Genomic DNA, 17,787 nt, shown 5'->3' with positions numbered 1-17,787 from the left:
AACAGGTATTCCAGAAACAGGTAGGAATCGCTCAAGATCATGATCGCAGTGGCAGTCGGAGTTGGAGTCGAGTCTGAGTTATTGCTGTTTATGGCGAATCACAAATTTGACTACACGCTCGTTTATAAGAGCATGACGCCGGAGTGGAATGTTTTCGGGTTTAGGGGCATGCCGAAAGGTTATTTACCCGCCTTCATGTCAATACGGTAACCGAGAACAAGGCGGACCGGACCTCTGGCTGACTTCTGACTTCTGCCTTCTGCCGGCCGGCAAAAACTGATCAGACACTCGCAGATTTCCACTAACGATACCGTACTACACACACACTCGAATCGAGGGGGAGAGCGCATAGAGGGGGCTCCAGTTCAATTTGGAACGATCTACATAACATTTGTTGCGGCTAATGGCTTGGCATTGTGAGGCGCTCCCAATATGGAGATGGATATGCATACCCAGTGTTCAATGAAAACTAAACCCCTCTGAGCCCCATTTGCACTAGCCCTGATGGAGATACATTTCAGCATTAAGCGCTTGCTCAAAAAATACCTATATATGTACATATGTGTAATATTGTACATTTTTGGCTACTAAGGAAATTAAGATAGCAAGAATATATGGATCCACCAATATTCTTAAGACGCTACTGATTTTTAAAGATACAGCTTCTTTGAATTGAAATATCATCTACAACTATCTAGAAACTTTTTTCGTTATCGATCTACATAATATGGAGCATATGGCGATATATAATCATTACTCCGTATCTACATATACACAGCACATAGTTTTCGCCACTCGTTTGCCCTAGTGTGGACGGGGCTTAATTCTAACTGTAGTTTGCTGAAAGCGCGCGCCATACACAATAATACTTATAGAACGAGAGTGCTCCCGTTGCCGTTCCCCAGTTCCTATTGCCATTGCCTTTGCCATTGGTATTGCCTTTCCCACCTCAACACTTTGTATATCGATATATCATTAGCGGGCTTTTGATTTACAATCGCCTTTTGTGTGTGGACTTTGCTGTTTTTCTCTTTTGTTGAGCCATTTTCGAGAGAGTGGCTATGGCTATGGCTATGGCTCTGGCTCTGACGGGGGGGAGGGGGGTTGATGCTGATGCTGGGGGTGCCACAAAGTCAGACCGAAATAATGGATGGCTGATAGCACTTTCCTGCCAGAGCGAAATTGAGAAGAACCAGCCACGAGCCATTGGATCCGATCCGAATCCGAATGAAAGTGTTCTCCGATCTGCGAGCAATCGCTCGCTCTGTTTTGTGGTACTTGCTTGTGGATATACTATTGGTATATGGCAAATGAATGCTTTCGATAAGATTCCCAATAAAGACCCTTACTTATCAGTTTTAACTTGAGGCAACTTCAGTGATAAGTTGGGCTCAATCACAGAAAAACTCAAGACACATTATGGGTACCGCTATGGCCAAAACACTCGTTCTAAGACTCTCGTTTACCTGCTCCCTCTCTACCTGTTCGAACTGCAACTCGAACATCGCGTTTGGGGCTGCGTGGTTCGCTTCAAACTTGTCTCAAACGACAAGACAAAGCTGCCCCAAAGTCCGACTTGCAGAGCGAGCTGGTTTTTCAAAAATCTTCGAAACTCCGAGCCGAGCGGACGTGTGAGCGCGAGGAGCGAAAGAAGCGAAAGAAGCAGCGCGGAAAAGTAGAATCCAGCAAATCCAACGAATCCAACGAAACGAAACGATCGCGATCGCGAGTGAGATGTGCCGCATCTGAAGCGGGCTACGGATTAAGTGTTGCGGGTTACGGCTTACGGCTTACGGGCAGACGATTCAATGGCCAGCAGACGCCGCCTGCAGCTGCTGCTCCTGCTGGTCCTGCTGGTTCTGCAGTTGATCGGCACCACGCCGGCGTCTCGCAGCCTCAGTGTCAACGGGAACAACATCTGGCGGAGAGTGCGTCTCGTGACCAGCCAGGAGAGCGATCGCAATGCTTACCAGGTGCTCAAGCCGAGCAGCCGCAACTCCACCTCCACCTCCAAGAGTACCACCACAAGTCCAAGCACAACTAGCACTAGCACCACATCCACACCCACATCGACAGCCATTCCTCCACACTCACAAAGATCAGCAAAGCAATTGGATCTCAACTTTCCGGGCAGCAACGTCTCGAATGCCGCCCGCCTGGAAATGTCCACGGAATTCTTCGTGGTGCCCACTCTGACGGCCAGCAGCACCACCAGCAGCAGCAGCTCCACCACGTCCACGCCCACGAGGAGTCTGGGAGCCAGAGCCCGATCCGCCAGCACACCCCGCGACAGCCAGGGGAACAGTAGCGGCCACGGACACAGCCACGGCCACGGCCACGGCCACGGTACCCCTCCAAGCATCGTGTCCACGCACCTGCCCTTCGCCGGACTCCGGAAGGAGCCGTGGGTGGTGCCGGTGCTGGTGCTGGCCACTCTCACCATGCTCATGATGGCCGCCTTCGAAATATTCGTGCTGTTCAAGGCCTGGCGAACCTCGCCCTCGCGACGTCACCTCTTCCTGGGCCAGATGCTGCTGCTTGGACTGTTCGCCTGCGCCAGCCTGGGCGCCATCATTACCGCCCAGCCCACGCTCCTCAGCTGCGGGGCGATCCGCTTTGGGGTGGGTGTTGCCTACGCCCTTGTCTTCGCCGCCCTCCTGGTGAAGTGCGTCTTCCTGATCAGCCTGAACGGGGGAGTATACCTGCCGGCACCATACCAGGGCCTGCTGCTGCTCTTCGCACTTCTCATCCAAGTGGCCATCGGGGGTCAGTGGCTGCTTACCCAGCCGCCCGAGGTGTACACCACCAGTGTGCCAGTGATGGGCAGCGGATTCCTCTCCACAACGGTGGCCTCGCAGACGAATTACTCGGCGCTGTTCTACCCCACGTCATACACCACGCTGGACGGAACGCCGGAGATCTACACGAGGATTGCGGCGGTCAGTACGGTCCTGATCCCGCTGTGTAAGACGCAGTTCTCGGAGCTGCTCTTCTCGCTGATCTACATCGTGTTCCTCATCGTGTTCATCGCCGTGCTGGCCATCAAGTCGCGCGGAATACGTGACAACTACCGCGAGGCCACCTACATTGGCCTGGCCATTGGCGGCGCCATTCCCATCTGGCTGGGCTGGATGCTGTGCGGCCTGGCCGTGGCGGAGCGGCACAAGGACGCGTGCATCGCCTTCGGACTGGTGGCCACCTCGGCCACCGTCTTCCTGGTGATGTTCATGCCCAAGGGCAGGCAGCTGGCCGCCATGGGCAAGGAGGGGCTCTACGTCGAGGATCGGGAGGAGCAGTTCAGCTCTCTAAGTCGCGCTGGGTCCGGCTACTCGCCCTCCTTCTTCCACTTCAAGCCTATCAAGTACGGGGTGATGAGCGGCTGTGGGATTCCCAACTCCGCCTCCAATACGGGCCAGGGCCTGAGCTCCAAGCACTGTTCCAGTGCCAACAATGGTGGAGGTAAGTCTGTCTCCATATCCATAGAACCGAAGATCCATATTCATAGTCTTTGGATGTGTCACAATTTCTGCAAAAGGTCACCAGTCAATAAGTCTGTCAAAATGTACGAGCACTTGGACCCCACCTAGATCGGATTCAATCCCCCCCATCCCCCACCCCGATGATTGCCTTTGCCCCTTGTGGCAGCTGTCAGTCAGTTCCTGTTAGTTTTGTAATAACTTTCTTTTCTTGCCTCTTGCCTCATGTGCACGCGCTCCTAGGGGTGGGACTGGCAACCTCTTGAACTTTTATGTTTATCCATACGTTCGCTCTTTCTAAAAGCAAAAACAAAAAAATAAAAAAACACACATTCAAGAAGAAAGAAAAGCAAAAGTCTTAACTTTCAAAGTCAGCTCAGCAAGAGCTCCACCAGACGGTAGCCACGGCGCACAGTGGTTCACCGGCATTGGAAAGGGAATACACAATGGGAACTACAAAATATGAAGAAGGAAAAGGTCATGTGCATATAGGTCTTCTAATAGTACTGTTTCATAGTATGTTTATTTTGAATCACAATTTTTAATCATTTTCTTTGTTATAAATTATTCGGCATCATAATCAGCCTTCTTCTCCGCTGCATTTACTATTTTGTATGCAAATTTGTGCGCTTTCTTTCTCTGTTTTTCTAGCTGAAAATTCTTTGCGGTGCATTTTTCTAACGCCCAACCACTGTGCAGCGGCGGCGGCATTAACTGGGCTTAAAATTGTTTTGCCAGGCCGTGTAATTGTTTGGCATATTAATTTTCCCGACGCCGCGCCGCAGCGTCGTGTAAGCCAAGTGCAGAAAGAGCTCACATGCAGAGATCTGTCTGTCTGTCTGTCTGTCTATCCATCTGTCTCTATCTCTAAGTATCTCTATGCTCGTTTGGCTCCATCTGTGTCTCTATCTCTGACTCTGTCTGTCTGTCTGTCTGCTGCTTTCGTTTTCGTTGTGAGAACGAACGGGCGAAGTTCGTGGCCAAAGTCTTTTGATTAAATTTCTTTTGCTGCCACTGTGCCGTGCCGTGGCTTAAGCCATTTCTGATGATGCAAATAAAGCCATCATCAGGAATGAAATTTACGATTCCAGATTTCACATCTGCCCATTAAGCGGTGTTAAGTGTCATGGAAACGGTCGCGACCCGGCCCCAAAAACAAACGCTTGGCAGATTGTCAAAGAGCAACCCCAATGAAAAGAAGCACAATAGAAATGTCTCTGCAATTTTTGGCTATTTACGATCTACAGATTCGCCAGTGTCAATATTTTGCGGGATTTGTATTTATTACGATTATGAGTATGATTATTAGTTTTTGTATCTTTTCTAAACAATAATAAAAAGCCCTAAAAGGCTTTCAAAAGTTCAGCTTTCTAATGAAAGGAAAAGTTGTGTGTGCGCCGCATGTGTGTGGCAAGTGGAAAGAAAAGAGAGGCTTGAGCTGAGGAGGAATGTAGGGTAGCACATCAATGGGTGCCGTGCCTGCTTTAGCCATGTAACACTTTACGTAATTTAATTAAAGCAAATACATCAAAAATGTATGATTACAGTCAGCAAAAACATTTTCAATGGAAATGGGGCCAGGAAAACGTCAGGCCACTCAAGTGGAAAACGAAGCTGAATTGCTCTGGTGAAAAATTAATTATTGATCCATTTCACAAACGAAGGTAGCCCAAAAAGGCTTTAATAAAACTATTTTCCCTTTTAGAGATTTCCCTTGTTCTAGAACAAGTCCTCGTGGCTTTAATCCCAGTTAAGGCCCTTTGCCTAGGTTAGGGTATAAAAGCTGCAATAATTTACCAAATTATAACAATGCGCCTCTGGGCCCAAGTAGGAAGCGTTTTACATGGCAGCTACTTGACGACGACGACGACTCCGAGTCTTTGTATGTGAGCCACGCATGAAAGCAAACAGAAACAGGGCCAGAGCCAGAGCCAGAGCTGGGCCCAAATGCAGCTGAAGCTCGAGCTGCAGTTGGAGCTGAAGCTGAAGCTGGAGCCACGGCCCACAGCCGAAACGATTCGTCGTCAGCCCAAAGTGCCTGTGGGCAGCCTCAACTACAGCACAGCCACAGCTCAGTCTGACTCTGGGCCTCAGATTCCTCTACCAATTCGGAGCGGGGCGGCTCAGTCTTCGTTTTCGTCTCAGCTATCGGCGCATAAAGAAAGCCAGCAACGACAGACGACAGCCAAAGACAGACAAAATATAGGTAGGTACGTATACACTTATAGATAAATGAGAGATATAGTGCCCTGGCACTCGCTGCATACCCGCGTACATACAAACATTTGTACATATGTATGTATGTATGTATGTGTATACTCGTACGTCAAACTGTCTGCAATTGAAAGTGCATTTGAGAGGGGGGTAACAGCCAAAGAAACAGCAACAACAACAGCAACAGTGAAAGAAACAACAGCCACAGGCAGAAACCTTAAGACCAAAAGACAAATGTCTGGAGACACACAAAGTACAGAAAATCAAAGTTGGCACAGAGCTTAACAAGCAAACGGAGCAAACATCAGCCAAGAGCTGAGCTGCCAGCAATCGCTGCTATTATCGTACTCGTACTCCAGACCCCCAGACCCCAGGTCCCAGCACTAGCACTAGCCCATAGCCAAACCCGATCCGATCGGATCCGATCCGATCCCCAAACATGTGTGTGGGTTGACTCTTCGACTTCAGTCGAGCGGAGTGCGAGTGCCAGTCCCAGTCCCCATCCCAGTCCGCATCCCAGTCCCCGTCCCAGTTGAGTGAAGTGAGCCAAAGGCACGGACGAGAGACGGCAAGGGTTCCGGCTTGATTAAGGGCAAAGAAAGAAAAAAAAGTGGAGCTGCATGTGGGCTGGCTGCGGCAGAAATTTACATAAGGCAATGAGGCAAGAGCAAAATCAAAAGTTTTTCCTCTTTTTTTTTTTTGCTGATTGAAGAGCAGATGACTTGGGCAACGAACTTGATTTGGTAGTGGAATTGATGGCCAAATCTATTATAGGATTTCTTGATCCCTTTTAATCGTTTGGTCGAGGGATACTCACTAGGAGTATGGTGTGGATATGACACTGTTGGTTAATTAAAAGAGCCCAAAGTTCTCTGACTGACATATTTTACACTGAATGAAATTCTCTTCTTCTTTTCGCAAACCATAATATACTCGTGACAGAACATAGCTTGTTGTACATTTATGAGCTCAAAGAATGAGACTGGATACGCGTAAGCCGAAACCGCAAAGTCTTGAAAAATATTTCTAATAAATTTTTAATATCGAATTTCCTGCTAAGCCTGCTGCCTCTGTATCTGTGTCTTTTCCTCTCTGGGGGTGTCTATAATCTGTGAGTGTGTGTGTGTGGTCGTAAGCAGTTCGGCACATAATTCACTGAGCAATTTGCAACAATAAACTAAACGACAGCTAACGGCGTTGACGCCAAGGAATGGACCAGGGCCTGGCCTGGCCAAGACACACTGGTCTAAAGAGCGACTGGGCAGGGGAGCAGTCAGAGTCAGAGGCCAGCAGCCAGCAGCATTCACGATGATTGCCACCGCAGCCGCGGCCTCGGCTTCCCAGTCGAAGACGAGGAGACGATGAACGCAGATTGACAGCTCCAGCTCCAGCTCGAGTCTCTAGAGGCCCTACGCTCGAGGCCGCACAGGTCTGGTTTGCTTTGCTCGGCTCTGGCTCTGCCTAAAAGGATGTCGTGGGGCCTTGTCGCGATGTGGCCCGATATGAGCCGCCCGTTGATTGAACGCGCGCAAACCGCTCGAAATGATACGAGAGTTCAAGGTTGCGGGACTGGCTTTAATTGAAGTCGCATTGTTGTAACAGCTCCGGCAGTGGCAACGGACATCGGACAACGGACTGCGGAGTGCGGACAACGGGCAACGGCAGCTGTCGACAACGAGCTGCGCGATGACAGGCCTAGTCACAAAAATAGATACGAACATGCCTCTGCACTATGTAGATACTTCCGTTGCTGCATGATCATGATGTTATCATTATACACTGCCCTGAAGTTGGCCAAAGAGATCCGCTGCTGAGGAGAGCCGCAACTCATTGACCCTTTTTGTGGAGAGATGCCACCGCTAGGGTGTCTCGTCTTCGGCTTGTGGGAAAGCCTCAATTTTGCCAGTTGGTCAGTAAGACGGGCCGGGCCCATCAATCTGTGCATCTGCCTTGCGGTCTTTGTTCTCTGGCGACGACGCATTTTTTTGTAATTTTATTGAGTGACTTTATGCCAGGCGGCCACATCCATAAAATCAATCATTCATACTTGTACCCATGGAATCGAGCAGAGCAGAGCAGAGCAGAGCGGACCCGATCAGACCTTGGAAGGTTAAAGCCGTACTCGAGAGCCGTCCCGTCCCGTGCCGTGCCGTGCGGAAGTTTTTATCTATGAGTATTTGTCTTGCATGTTTATCGATCGATGGGGATTTGTCAATAAAAAGCCGCCCCAGGGAGGCCACAATTCATTTAACTGTGCCCGGTCCAGAGATTGTTTTTCTTATTTTTTCCACATTTTGTGCTTTTTTTTCTTTTTGCCAAACGCAAACTTGAGGATCTAACACTGAGGCTAAGCTTAAGGTGGAGGTTTGATTGGGTTATTGATGGATCTTACACAAAGGTTGCCTCATTGTCATTAACCAGTTGGCGTTGGCCAACCGATGATCGGCCCAAGGAGAGCCCATTAGGAATATGAGAAATGAATAAATGATTGCCACGATTTGTATTGGTTTTTTTCTGCAAAGATCTTTTCTATTTTTAAGGGTATATATGGAAAGTATTAGGTTTCCTGCCAGCAAGCTCTAAAACTATCAAGAATAATATGAATACTAAAAGTTAAGGATCAAATAGTTCTCATGTTTTGATTCGAGAAAGTGCTAGGGTAGGAGGAAGGCTAGGAAGAAGAACTCCTAAGCTTTTCAAACTGAAATTCTCAACTAACTTTACAAGAAATTGGAATGGAATCGATAAGCTGTCAATTACCAGTTCCAATTTTCAATTTAGAACCGAAAAAAAAACAAAAAACCAATAATAATTTCAATCGGAAGATTTCTGCTAACGTTTTCTTTGTTCAAAGACCAACAGCCATCCATGGAGTGCCTTGGGGCTATTGTAGGCTATTGAAACGATTCGACCAGCATCAGCTGTCGAAAATATGACACAAAAAAAGATTCGATTAGCCTCAATTGTTCTAAGACCACTTCAAGCCAAGACCAAAGACTGAGGCAACGAACTTGAAATTGAAAAACCAAGAAAAACAAAGGAACAGAGCAGAGCAGAACAGAACAGAAAACTTGACAACGATTGTGATGACGTTGCGATGCTGATGATGATGCTGATGATGATGATGATGATAATGATGATGAAGATGGCGTAATGTACAAATCTGTGAAGTACGTGTCGTTGAGTATCGTATCGTATCGTATCCAACTCCAGTCTCTGCGTCCGCGTCTGTGTATGGTGCCTAATATATGAGTTGGGTAAACGCTGCCAGCACGTGCTTGAAACGAGCGTCACTGTATATTACCACAAAATTATAGCGGTTTGCAATAAGAGCCGCAGTCAGGCAGTCGGAGCCAGACCCGACAGTTGGATACTGGATACTGGACGCAGAAGCGATGATATTTAAGTTTTGCCTAGAAGTGCCAGCAGCCAGCATCTAGCATCTAGCATCCAGCATAGAGCAACGTAATCGATAACCAGTTCCGAATTGCGGCAATGAAACCGAAAGCGGAAAAGCCAACCACCCAGCTCTCCGCTAACTTCCCAGCTCGAAGCAAGTCAGACCAGTCCGTCCAGGTCGGGACAGGCGAGTGTAGAGGGAGAGTGGTGTGTGGGGTGTGGGATGTGGGGAGTGAGCCGTGCGCCAACTGCACATACTCGTACGTTAAAATTATTACGCCAAATTGGCCAAGAGTGTAGCTCTTCCCTGGGTGCTGCTCTTACGGTATCTTCCTGAGTGGCTCATTGAAGTGCCAGGGATGCAAAGTAGAAGTGAGGGGAACTGGAGAAGGGTCCGATTCGGTTCGGTTCTAAGCGAGTGATTGATTTAAAGGTCTTAAGTGTTAAGTGCCAAGAAACTGCCGTAAATCAGTGGAGATAGTAAAATCCGAAACTGAACAATAAAGCCAGATCGAAGATTTATGCTATCCTTTATTCTAATATATTCTATTATATTATATTCTATTCTATTGAAGATGCAAGACTGCATAGCAAAAATCTTTTCCAGATATTTTCGCATATGTTCTATACACTTGGACCTACGTATAGGATATCTTAGCACATCTCACAGTGAAGCACTCTTAGCCGCTTTGAATGTAAATTGAATTGTAGCAATTTGAAGGTCATACGCCCTTAGCCGAAATATGCAAATTGCCAACGGTTGTGGCCATGTGAAAAATGCTTTTCTTCCGCCTCCAGATGGGAGGGAAACCCGCTCGGCCGCTGCCGCGCGCATGACAATGAACTCTGAGCCAGGGGGAGGAAAAGGTAGGGAGTAAGAGGGAGAGGGAGATGGCATAGAACGAACGTGGCCAATTAGTTATAATGCTGCTTCGTGATATCACAACATCTGGCAACTCACTCTCAAAGACCCCAGACAAGAGCAGCAGTCTCGGAGCTGCTGCTGCTGCTGCTGCAACTACTCGTTGGGGGCAGAGACAGAGGCAGAGAAAGAGAAAGAGAGAAAGAAAGAGTCTAGGACGGAGCCAATAAGGAAAAAAAGCGACTCGACGCTCGCCAAAGAAATTACTCAAGTCTGCAAAGTATGTAGCAACAAGCAACAGCTACAAAAAGATACTTTGCTGTGGTAAGAACAACAGCAACAATTGCAACAACAGCAAGAGCAGCAGCAGCAACAAAGGCGAACAATGACAATCTGCACGTAGCAATCAGTCAACGTGCGGCAGTTGGTTTAACTTTAGCTTGTTGCCAGCCAGGAGATAGAAGATACTGGGCCTTAGCCTGGTCGCTGCGAGGGGGAGGGAAAGGGAAAGGTGTAGCAGGGGTAAGCCGACAAACTGCAAACTGCAAAATGCAAAACGTGGCTCAGGGAGTCGGCGTCTCAGGCGCTGGCTTTTACTTAGAGATGGGCAATTTTAATGAACATTTCCAGTCGCAGAACGAACGAAAGAAAGAACGAAAGAAAGCAAGAAAGGGGAAATAATTAAATGCAAGTGGGGAAAAGTAAAAACGGAAAAAGTGAGGAATCCGAAGGGAGCAAATAATGAGGGAATAAATTGTCTCACTTTAAATAGGAATAAATTATACATAGAATTTATACAGCATGCAAGAATGAAATATTTATAAGAAATTGTTCCTTGAATAATGATTTTTTGACTTTTTGCAGGTTAAATTCTAAAAGGGAAAATACTTCAGACCCAATTAACCGATTTCTAATATGCATCACGCTCAATTTTATACGAAATATTCGTCACAAATGTTTTCCCAGCATTTCCTCTTCTATCCCCCCATTTCCCGTGGGATATTAAAATTTAAATTCACAGTCACGTCTTCTGTCATCCCTAAGAATCTATGGTTTTTCCCGATCCATGTCCGCCCACACATTCGCGCACACACTGACATACTGACACTACCACAGAGACAGATACAAAGAGCGGAACACGCACACGGATGCCGGCTGTACCGCAGTAGAGCCTAGGCCTGGGTCCAGGCCTGGGTCCGGGCCTGGTCATACATATTTGCACTTAATTAACGTTTTTCGTTTCGTTTCATTTCGTTGGCCGACAGTGGAATATCCGGGGGCAGTGGTGGCATGAAGCGAATATGAGGGGTACTTAATGCAGGCGAGCATAATCCATAATGGCCAAATCAACGAATGAGCCGACAGACTGCTAAAATCAGAAGCTACGGGGCCAAGACTGTGAGGGAAAAAGAAAGAAACTTTTCCCCCAGCTAAATGGAATTAAGCCAAATTTGCCGCTTCAGCTGACGGCGCTGGCGGCTGCTGTCTGGAAACTAGTTTCTTTTTTGCGCAAAACGCCAAAGCGTGCACACAGATACAGCACACACATACACATACACATACAGACCACAGATGCAGATGTAGATACAGATGCAGATGCCGACACATGCATTTTCATTTTCTGACACATAATTCCACATTCGAGGCAGCAGCCGCCGAGGCAGGCGAGCAAAAACAAGCGAGCTTAATTGCAGTATTTGTTCTAAGTTAATTAGAAAAGCAAGACCGCAAAGCGAGACCAAGACCAAGACCGCGGCCGCGACTAGGAAAGTGCCACACGAAACGAGGGTAGTGGTGGTAGAGGGGTCGTGCCACGAACGGGGGCTAGCATGTGTGTAACTGTTGCATTTAACACTGTCAAGAGTTCAGCAGCAGCAGCAGCAGCCTTAGACCTGGATTGTTCCTCTTTTCAACCGCTTTTCCAGCCTTGTTTTTGGCTCATTCCCCCTCTCTTTCTGTTGGCCATTAACACAGTTTCAGCTAAGATTCAGTTAGCTCACAGAGCTGCTGAAAAGTAAAATAATACACATATGTATTATATGTATGTAATAGTAATAATAATATAATGATAATAATCATAATTTACAGGCAGCCACAGCCCAGCTACCGGTCAGAGAGCAGTTGGATGATTGGCTTACATTTGTTAGACTTTGCCAGCTGCAAGCTTTGTAGCCTTACATGAATATGAATACATATGAACAAAGAGCTCGGCTAATGATAAGCCCAGTTCATGATTGTGGCCCGCGATGGCCGTAGAACTTTAAAAAGTTGGTTGAGTACATGATTTATAAATAGCACAGAAATTAGGCCTGGCCTGGCCTGGGTTTATCTTAAGTCAAAATGGATTTCGAGTTGTCTATAGAAATACATACATATATGTACCATACATCATGCAATTTAGAAAGGTCCAAGATATGACCCACAAAAAATATCTTCAGTTTCAAAAAGTTCATAAACTGCTTCCTAAAAAAAAATTTTTATTCATTAAATATTCTTCACTTGAATCATCTACAGCTCTAGATCCATTCCTAAATAGTTCAATCACTTCTCAAAAATATTCCCATCTATACTCCGATCTGTTTCGAAATAGCAAACATTTATTAACCCCATAAAGATAATGGGATAATGAAGGTCACATCCCACAACCCAATATATCGAAACGAACTAAAAAAGCTTTTGCAAATCCAACACAAACCCATTAAGATCCCAATGAACATCGCTCGGGTTTTTGGTTTTTACCAAATACCCATAAATGGGAACGCACTCAATGAGTATAGCCATAGCCCGAGTTAAATACAGTTCGGAGCGAAACTTTCTCTATGGCTTGAGGGTGTTGTGCGCTGGGGCCAAAGGTAACCCACGGACATGGGAGATGTCCCACATGGCAGATGGGAGATGGGAGATGGGATTGTTTGGCATCATTAAGATCGCCATAAATTGGCCGGCAAAAGTGTGAAATATGGCAGTGTAATTTCCATGAATTGGGGACATCTGTTTCCGAGCTGTGGGTCAGGCCAATTATGACTGGCCCAGGCAAAAGTTGTGACATCTTCACTGATTTATCTACCATTATACACATGTACATATACATATATGTACATTCGTTTTTATACGCATATAGGATTTAAGATCTTAAAATTTACTAAAATATACCTATATACATATATTTTATTTATTTGTTTATTTATTTTTTTACTTGTCATCTCATCCATATCCATATATACTCGTATCATCACAAAATCAACCGCAACCAACACGAAAATCTACGTCTACAACGAACCCAAAAACAATAACAAAAAAAATTTCATCATCATTGCAACGTCAACAACATAAAACCTCCGACTTCTCCCTATCGTAAAACTCTTTCGATACCATCTTCCTATCATTCTCCATATCCGAAACCTTGTCAATATAATGATTGAAATATATTCTCGACACGCTCACGATACACACACACACACCACACCACACCACACCATTGCATATGTCATTACATAATCTATTCATGGTTGTTGTTTTTGTAATATTTTTTTCATTATTATTATATTCATCAATCATTTGGAACTGCTTTTTTCGGGTTGGCTTGTCTCTTCCGGTATTCGTACCTTTTTGAAATTTAATTGAATTTACATTTATTGTCAAAAATTGTCTGCCGCAACCCAATAATTACTGTATGTACATATATTTGTCCTATACATAAAATCAATATCTCTGCGGCTCTATCTCTGTGCGTGTGGGTCACAACTGGTTTCGTTATTGGTTTGGTAAACTTTACACACGGCTCTGGGCTCTGGTCTCTGGTCACTGGGCACTGGTCACTGTACTCTGGACTCTGGGGACTTTCAATCACACATGCACCCACACACCACCAACCACAAAAACCACCACCTCTGATCACCACACGACACCACACCCCACCAGATCGGGTTGCTTTGGTCACCGCCGCACCGCCGAGCTATACACGTATGTATCACTATTTTCCAGCACATTTGAGCCCGCACCCGTTCTGTTATTATCCACCCGCACCACCACCACCACTGCCACCGCAACCACCGCCACCACAGCAAGCTGCACCGCCCACGCTCACGCCGTTGACCCTCAAACAGTTGGGCAACTCCCTAACCTCCATGACACAAGCGGCGCAATTGGCCAAAACGTTGCGCTATGCGCCAGGTAATATATTCACACATATGTATTACAATATCTGATATCAGGAAATAATACTTACATACATATATGTCTATATGTCTCTCCCTAAAAATCTATCATTTCTAATATTGCGTAAAATCCTTTTGAACCTTTTCGCATTCGAAGGATATCTATCAGCTATCAGTCCTATACTTCATTCCCCATAAGAACCAACAGTATCTACAATTTTGAATATCAATTTATCTGATATAGGCATGTTCATACGACCCGACGAAACGAATCTGTACACGACGCTGGAGCCGACGTTGAGCACCAATCCGAATGTTTACTTCCAACGCAGTGGAGCCGTCCATCCCGGTATCCTTTACTAGTATCGAAGGAATCGGAGTATTCGAGAGAGTATCGAAAAGTATCGAGAACACTGGAACTGAGTATTTTTTTTCCCGTAATATTAAGTTACGGCTCCCAAGGAGCAGCAATAAGCGAAATGATATTAATGGATCATTTCGATTAGTGTAACATTTTTTTGTCATAACTGCTAAGCTCTTCGAAAGTAAGAAAAGTTATGCGATACGAAGGATTAACTACACACGACTTTGTATGTATAATTAAATAGTGATCTAAGATTCAAGCTCATCTTGTACCCAGGAATTTTGATATATTCTAGCGGGCTCAGAGAGAGGGACAAGTGGAAGCCGAGGCAATATAACTGCAATGTGTAGTCCTAGTTAAGAGATATGAACCATCTACACTGGTTATATTTTACACAATAGTTTTAGTTGCGATATGATTGCACGAGAGGTCCATCGAAATATGGTAAATGAATTAAGTCTTAAGAATTATATCCTTTCATTAGATGATTTGAAAAGCAGAAGGTCGATTTTTTTTTTTTTTTTGTTTTATTGTCCAGCGCTTAAGCTGCTCTGATATTAAAATATTAATAAGCTCAAGATCGCGGAGGTAAATATTTTTTGTGTTTAAAATCAAATGTGAACGAATGTTAATAAAGAAAATTAAATGGGAGTAAAAGTATCTTGAAATTTCGAGCTACATAAGATGAATCCTTTGCATTCAATATTCGTTTTTATAGAAATTATATGCCTCTGTCCATATCCATACTACAGTAAGTAATAAGCTTAATAAACATTTGTCTAGCCAAGTAAAACGATCGGTTAAGCAAACACGAAAATGTTGTACATACATATAGCAATGGCCCCGAGCACAGGCATACACAGATACATATACCACACACACACGCACTCTCGCATACGCACACACTCAATACACACGATGAACAAACCAATCTCAATAAAAGAAAAGAAAAAAAAAAATACAAAAAAGAAGAACATCTTGCCGCACTCTCAATTACCACACAGGAACATCAGCATCATCAACAATAACGATTACAATTACAATTAAGTATAATTGCAAATTATTGGCATTGCAATGCCTATTAACGCCTCCTGGAACAGTGGAACAGATTGACCAGATGGACCAGTGGCAGAGAGGGTGAAAGGGGGATTATTGGATGCCAACGCGGCGCTGCATGTTTCAAATAATTTGTTAACGCCTCTCCGATTGAGATTGGGTGCAAGGCAATGGGCGGCTGCCCATCGTCGTTGTTTCGAAATGTTATCGTAGATAAACGTTCGACCATTATCGCCTGCTTCTAAGTACTGTGCGAGTATAGAGCAATTCCCATTGCAAGACACGACGACGCCTCTGATGACTTGACCCCATATATGGCAAATGGTCTAGGTCTATGTCCAGACCATGTCCAGATCCAGACCCAGATCCACGTCCAGGGAGTACCACAAATGCATGCCGAGGGCGTGTACAGCAAAACACTGGGAGGCGGATGGTGGATGGTGGATGGTGGACATGGAGGAAGGAGTCTCTTCATCCTCACATTAATTAAGTGCAACAATGCGGTGAAGAAGAAGGCGAGGGGATAGCAGGGGGTGCGAGACTGGAATATGAAAGGATGGCAACGTTCACATCCACATCTCCAGGCAGTCACATCGTTCGTATTAATGACATTTCTCACGAACATTTTACCAGAACAGTCAACACAAGGAGCTGTCCTAGCTGAATGCACTTGGAGAAAAGGTATATGAAGTTGAGACTACAAACATAATATGTATGTACGAAAGAATTTTGCAGAACATTATTCAACTCTATGTTTCGTCACATTTTGAGTGAAAATTAACGAGTTATTCCTAAACTGTGCCTCAAGCTCTCCAGTGCCTACGAGGATGATTCCACATATGGTTTTTTTTCAGTGATGCCACAAGCTGGAGTCCAGTGGCAGGGTCCAGTCCCAGAATCTGCTTCTCTCTTTTGCAGCCGCCTCGCTTCAATTAGGCGCGCCTTCAAATCACAAGTCAATCAAAGTTGTTAGATTTGCCGTCCTCGTCGTCATAGTCATAGTCATAGTCGTGGTCTTGGTCGTGGTCGTGGCCGTCGTCTTCGTCGTCGTCGCCGTTGCCATCGCCATCGCTGGCGGGTTGACATCTCCTGACATGGCTCACAATGTAGCAGGACCCTGGAGGCGGCAGCATCAATTACAACATCCATGACAGGCACAGCGTGAAATGTTTGTACATATCTTGGCGGCGCTTCCGAGGGGACCAATTAGCCCTAAGTAGGCATTTCAGATGGACTTCTGCAATTAGCCAAAATCGAATCCAACAATTTCATCACAGGCCTCACCATTCCTTTACCCATTCCTCTATTCCCATCATCATCATCTTAGCCACTACCACTACCATTATCATTATCCATCGTTATCAATGTGTCTATCGTTGCGATTTATTTGATCAGTCGATTGTCGATGCTCGCTACCTTCATTCGTTTATTTCCCTTTACTTCCCAGTCCTTCCCCTTTCCACCGCCCGCCCAGAGGCGTGCCTTCTGACGTGCTAATGGCGTTTTGGTAACGCTTTATGGCATAATGGGTATTAGCCAGGGAAGCACGATGGCCAAGCATCAAATGCGGCCTGGAGCAAAAGGATGGCGAGGGAGCTGAATGGGCAGCTGCTGAAATTCGTTAGAGATGAGCTTTGACCAAAGACAGGGAAGTACCGGAAATGGGAACATAACTTTTCCTGGGATCCTCCAAATAAAATCCTCTCTGATCAAATCTGAGTGGAAATTACAGTGGTAGTGCAAGCAGTAGTTCCAGCCAAGTTGCCAACTGCACTCTTCGACTCTCACTTTACCATCTCTAGCGTTGGCCGACTGACGATCACCAATGCCTGAGGTATGAGGGATCTCTATCTGCATCTGTATCTGGGATCTGTCTGTGTCTGTGTCTATGTCTGTGTCTGGGTCTGGCATGGTCTAGCCCGGCTTTGCTGTACATTTTTTTTTTTGGTCATAATAATTCGCGTTGTTCGTTTGTTGGGGCATGTTACCAATAACGCTATGGGCACGGGGGCACGGAAACGGGTATGGGTACGAGTAAATTAAATTACTTGCCTGGCCGCACCATTAACCGTAACATTATCCTTGAATGAATGTGCCATGGGAGGGGGAGGGACGAGGCGAGGCGAGGCGAGACGAGACGAGTCGCTGACTATGGGGGCTGGGCTGCGGGTACTATTACAGCTATTATTGTGGTGCAAATGTTATGACCGCTTTATAGAGAGTGCATAGCAAGGAGCAGAAGACGTTGGCCAAGGGCCC

At 45.8% G+C, this 17,787-nt stretch overlaps 1 protein-coding gene across 2 annotated transcripts; it reads left to right on the top strand.

Annotated features, from left to right (window-relative positions):
- The first annotated feature begins 1,604 nt into the window (after window positions 1–1,604).
- LOC108153223 lies at window positions 1,605–15,430 on the top strand. 2 transcript variants are annotated; one of them, XM_017283053.2, is made up of 3 exons: window positions 1,605–3,459; window positions 13,936–14,124; window positions 14,353–15,430. In XM_017283053.2, exons 1-3 carry the CDS (start codon window positions 1,809–1,811, stop codon window positions 14,469–14,471), a joined length of 1,959 nt encoding a protein of 652 aa, XP_017138542.1. In that variant the 5' UTR covers window positions 1,605–1,808; the 3' UTR covers window positions 14,472–15,430. The 2 variants fall into 2 exon arrangements, with proteins under 2 accessions (XP_017138542.1, XP_017138540.1); XM_017283051.2 differs by having other exon boundaries at window positions 13,873–14,124.
- The last annotated feature ends 2,357 nt before the right edge of the window (window positions 15,431–17,787 follow it).

The sequence above is a fragment of the Drosophila miranda genome, chromosome XR (assembly GCF_003369915.1).
Source record: "Drosophila miranda strain MSH22 chromosome XR, D.miranda_PacBio2.1, whole genome shotgun sequence".
Lineage (NCBI taxonomy): Eukaryota > Metazoa > Arthropoda > Insecta > Diptera > Drosophilidae > Drosophila > Drosophila miranda.
Note: the sequence above shows the minus strand (reverse complement) of the source record. Positions and strands in the feature narration are given on the sequence as shown.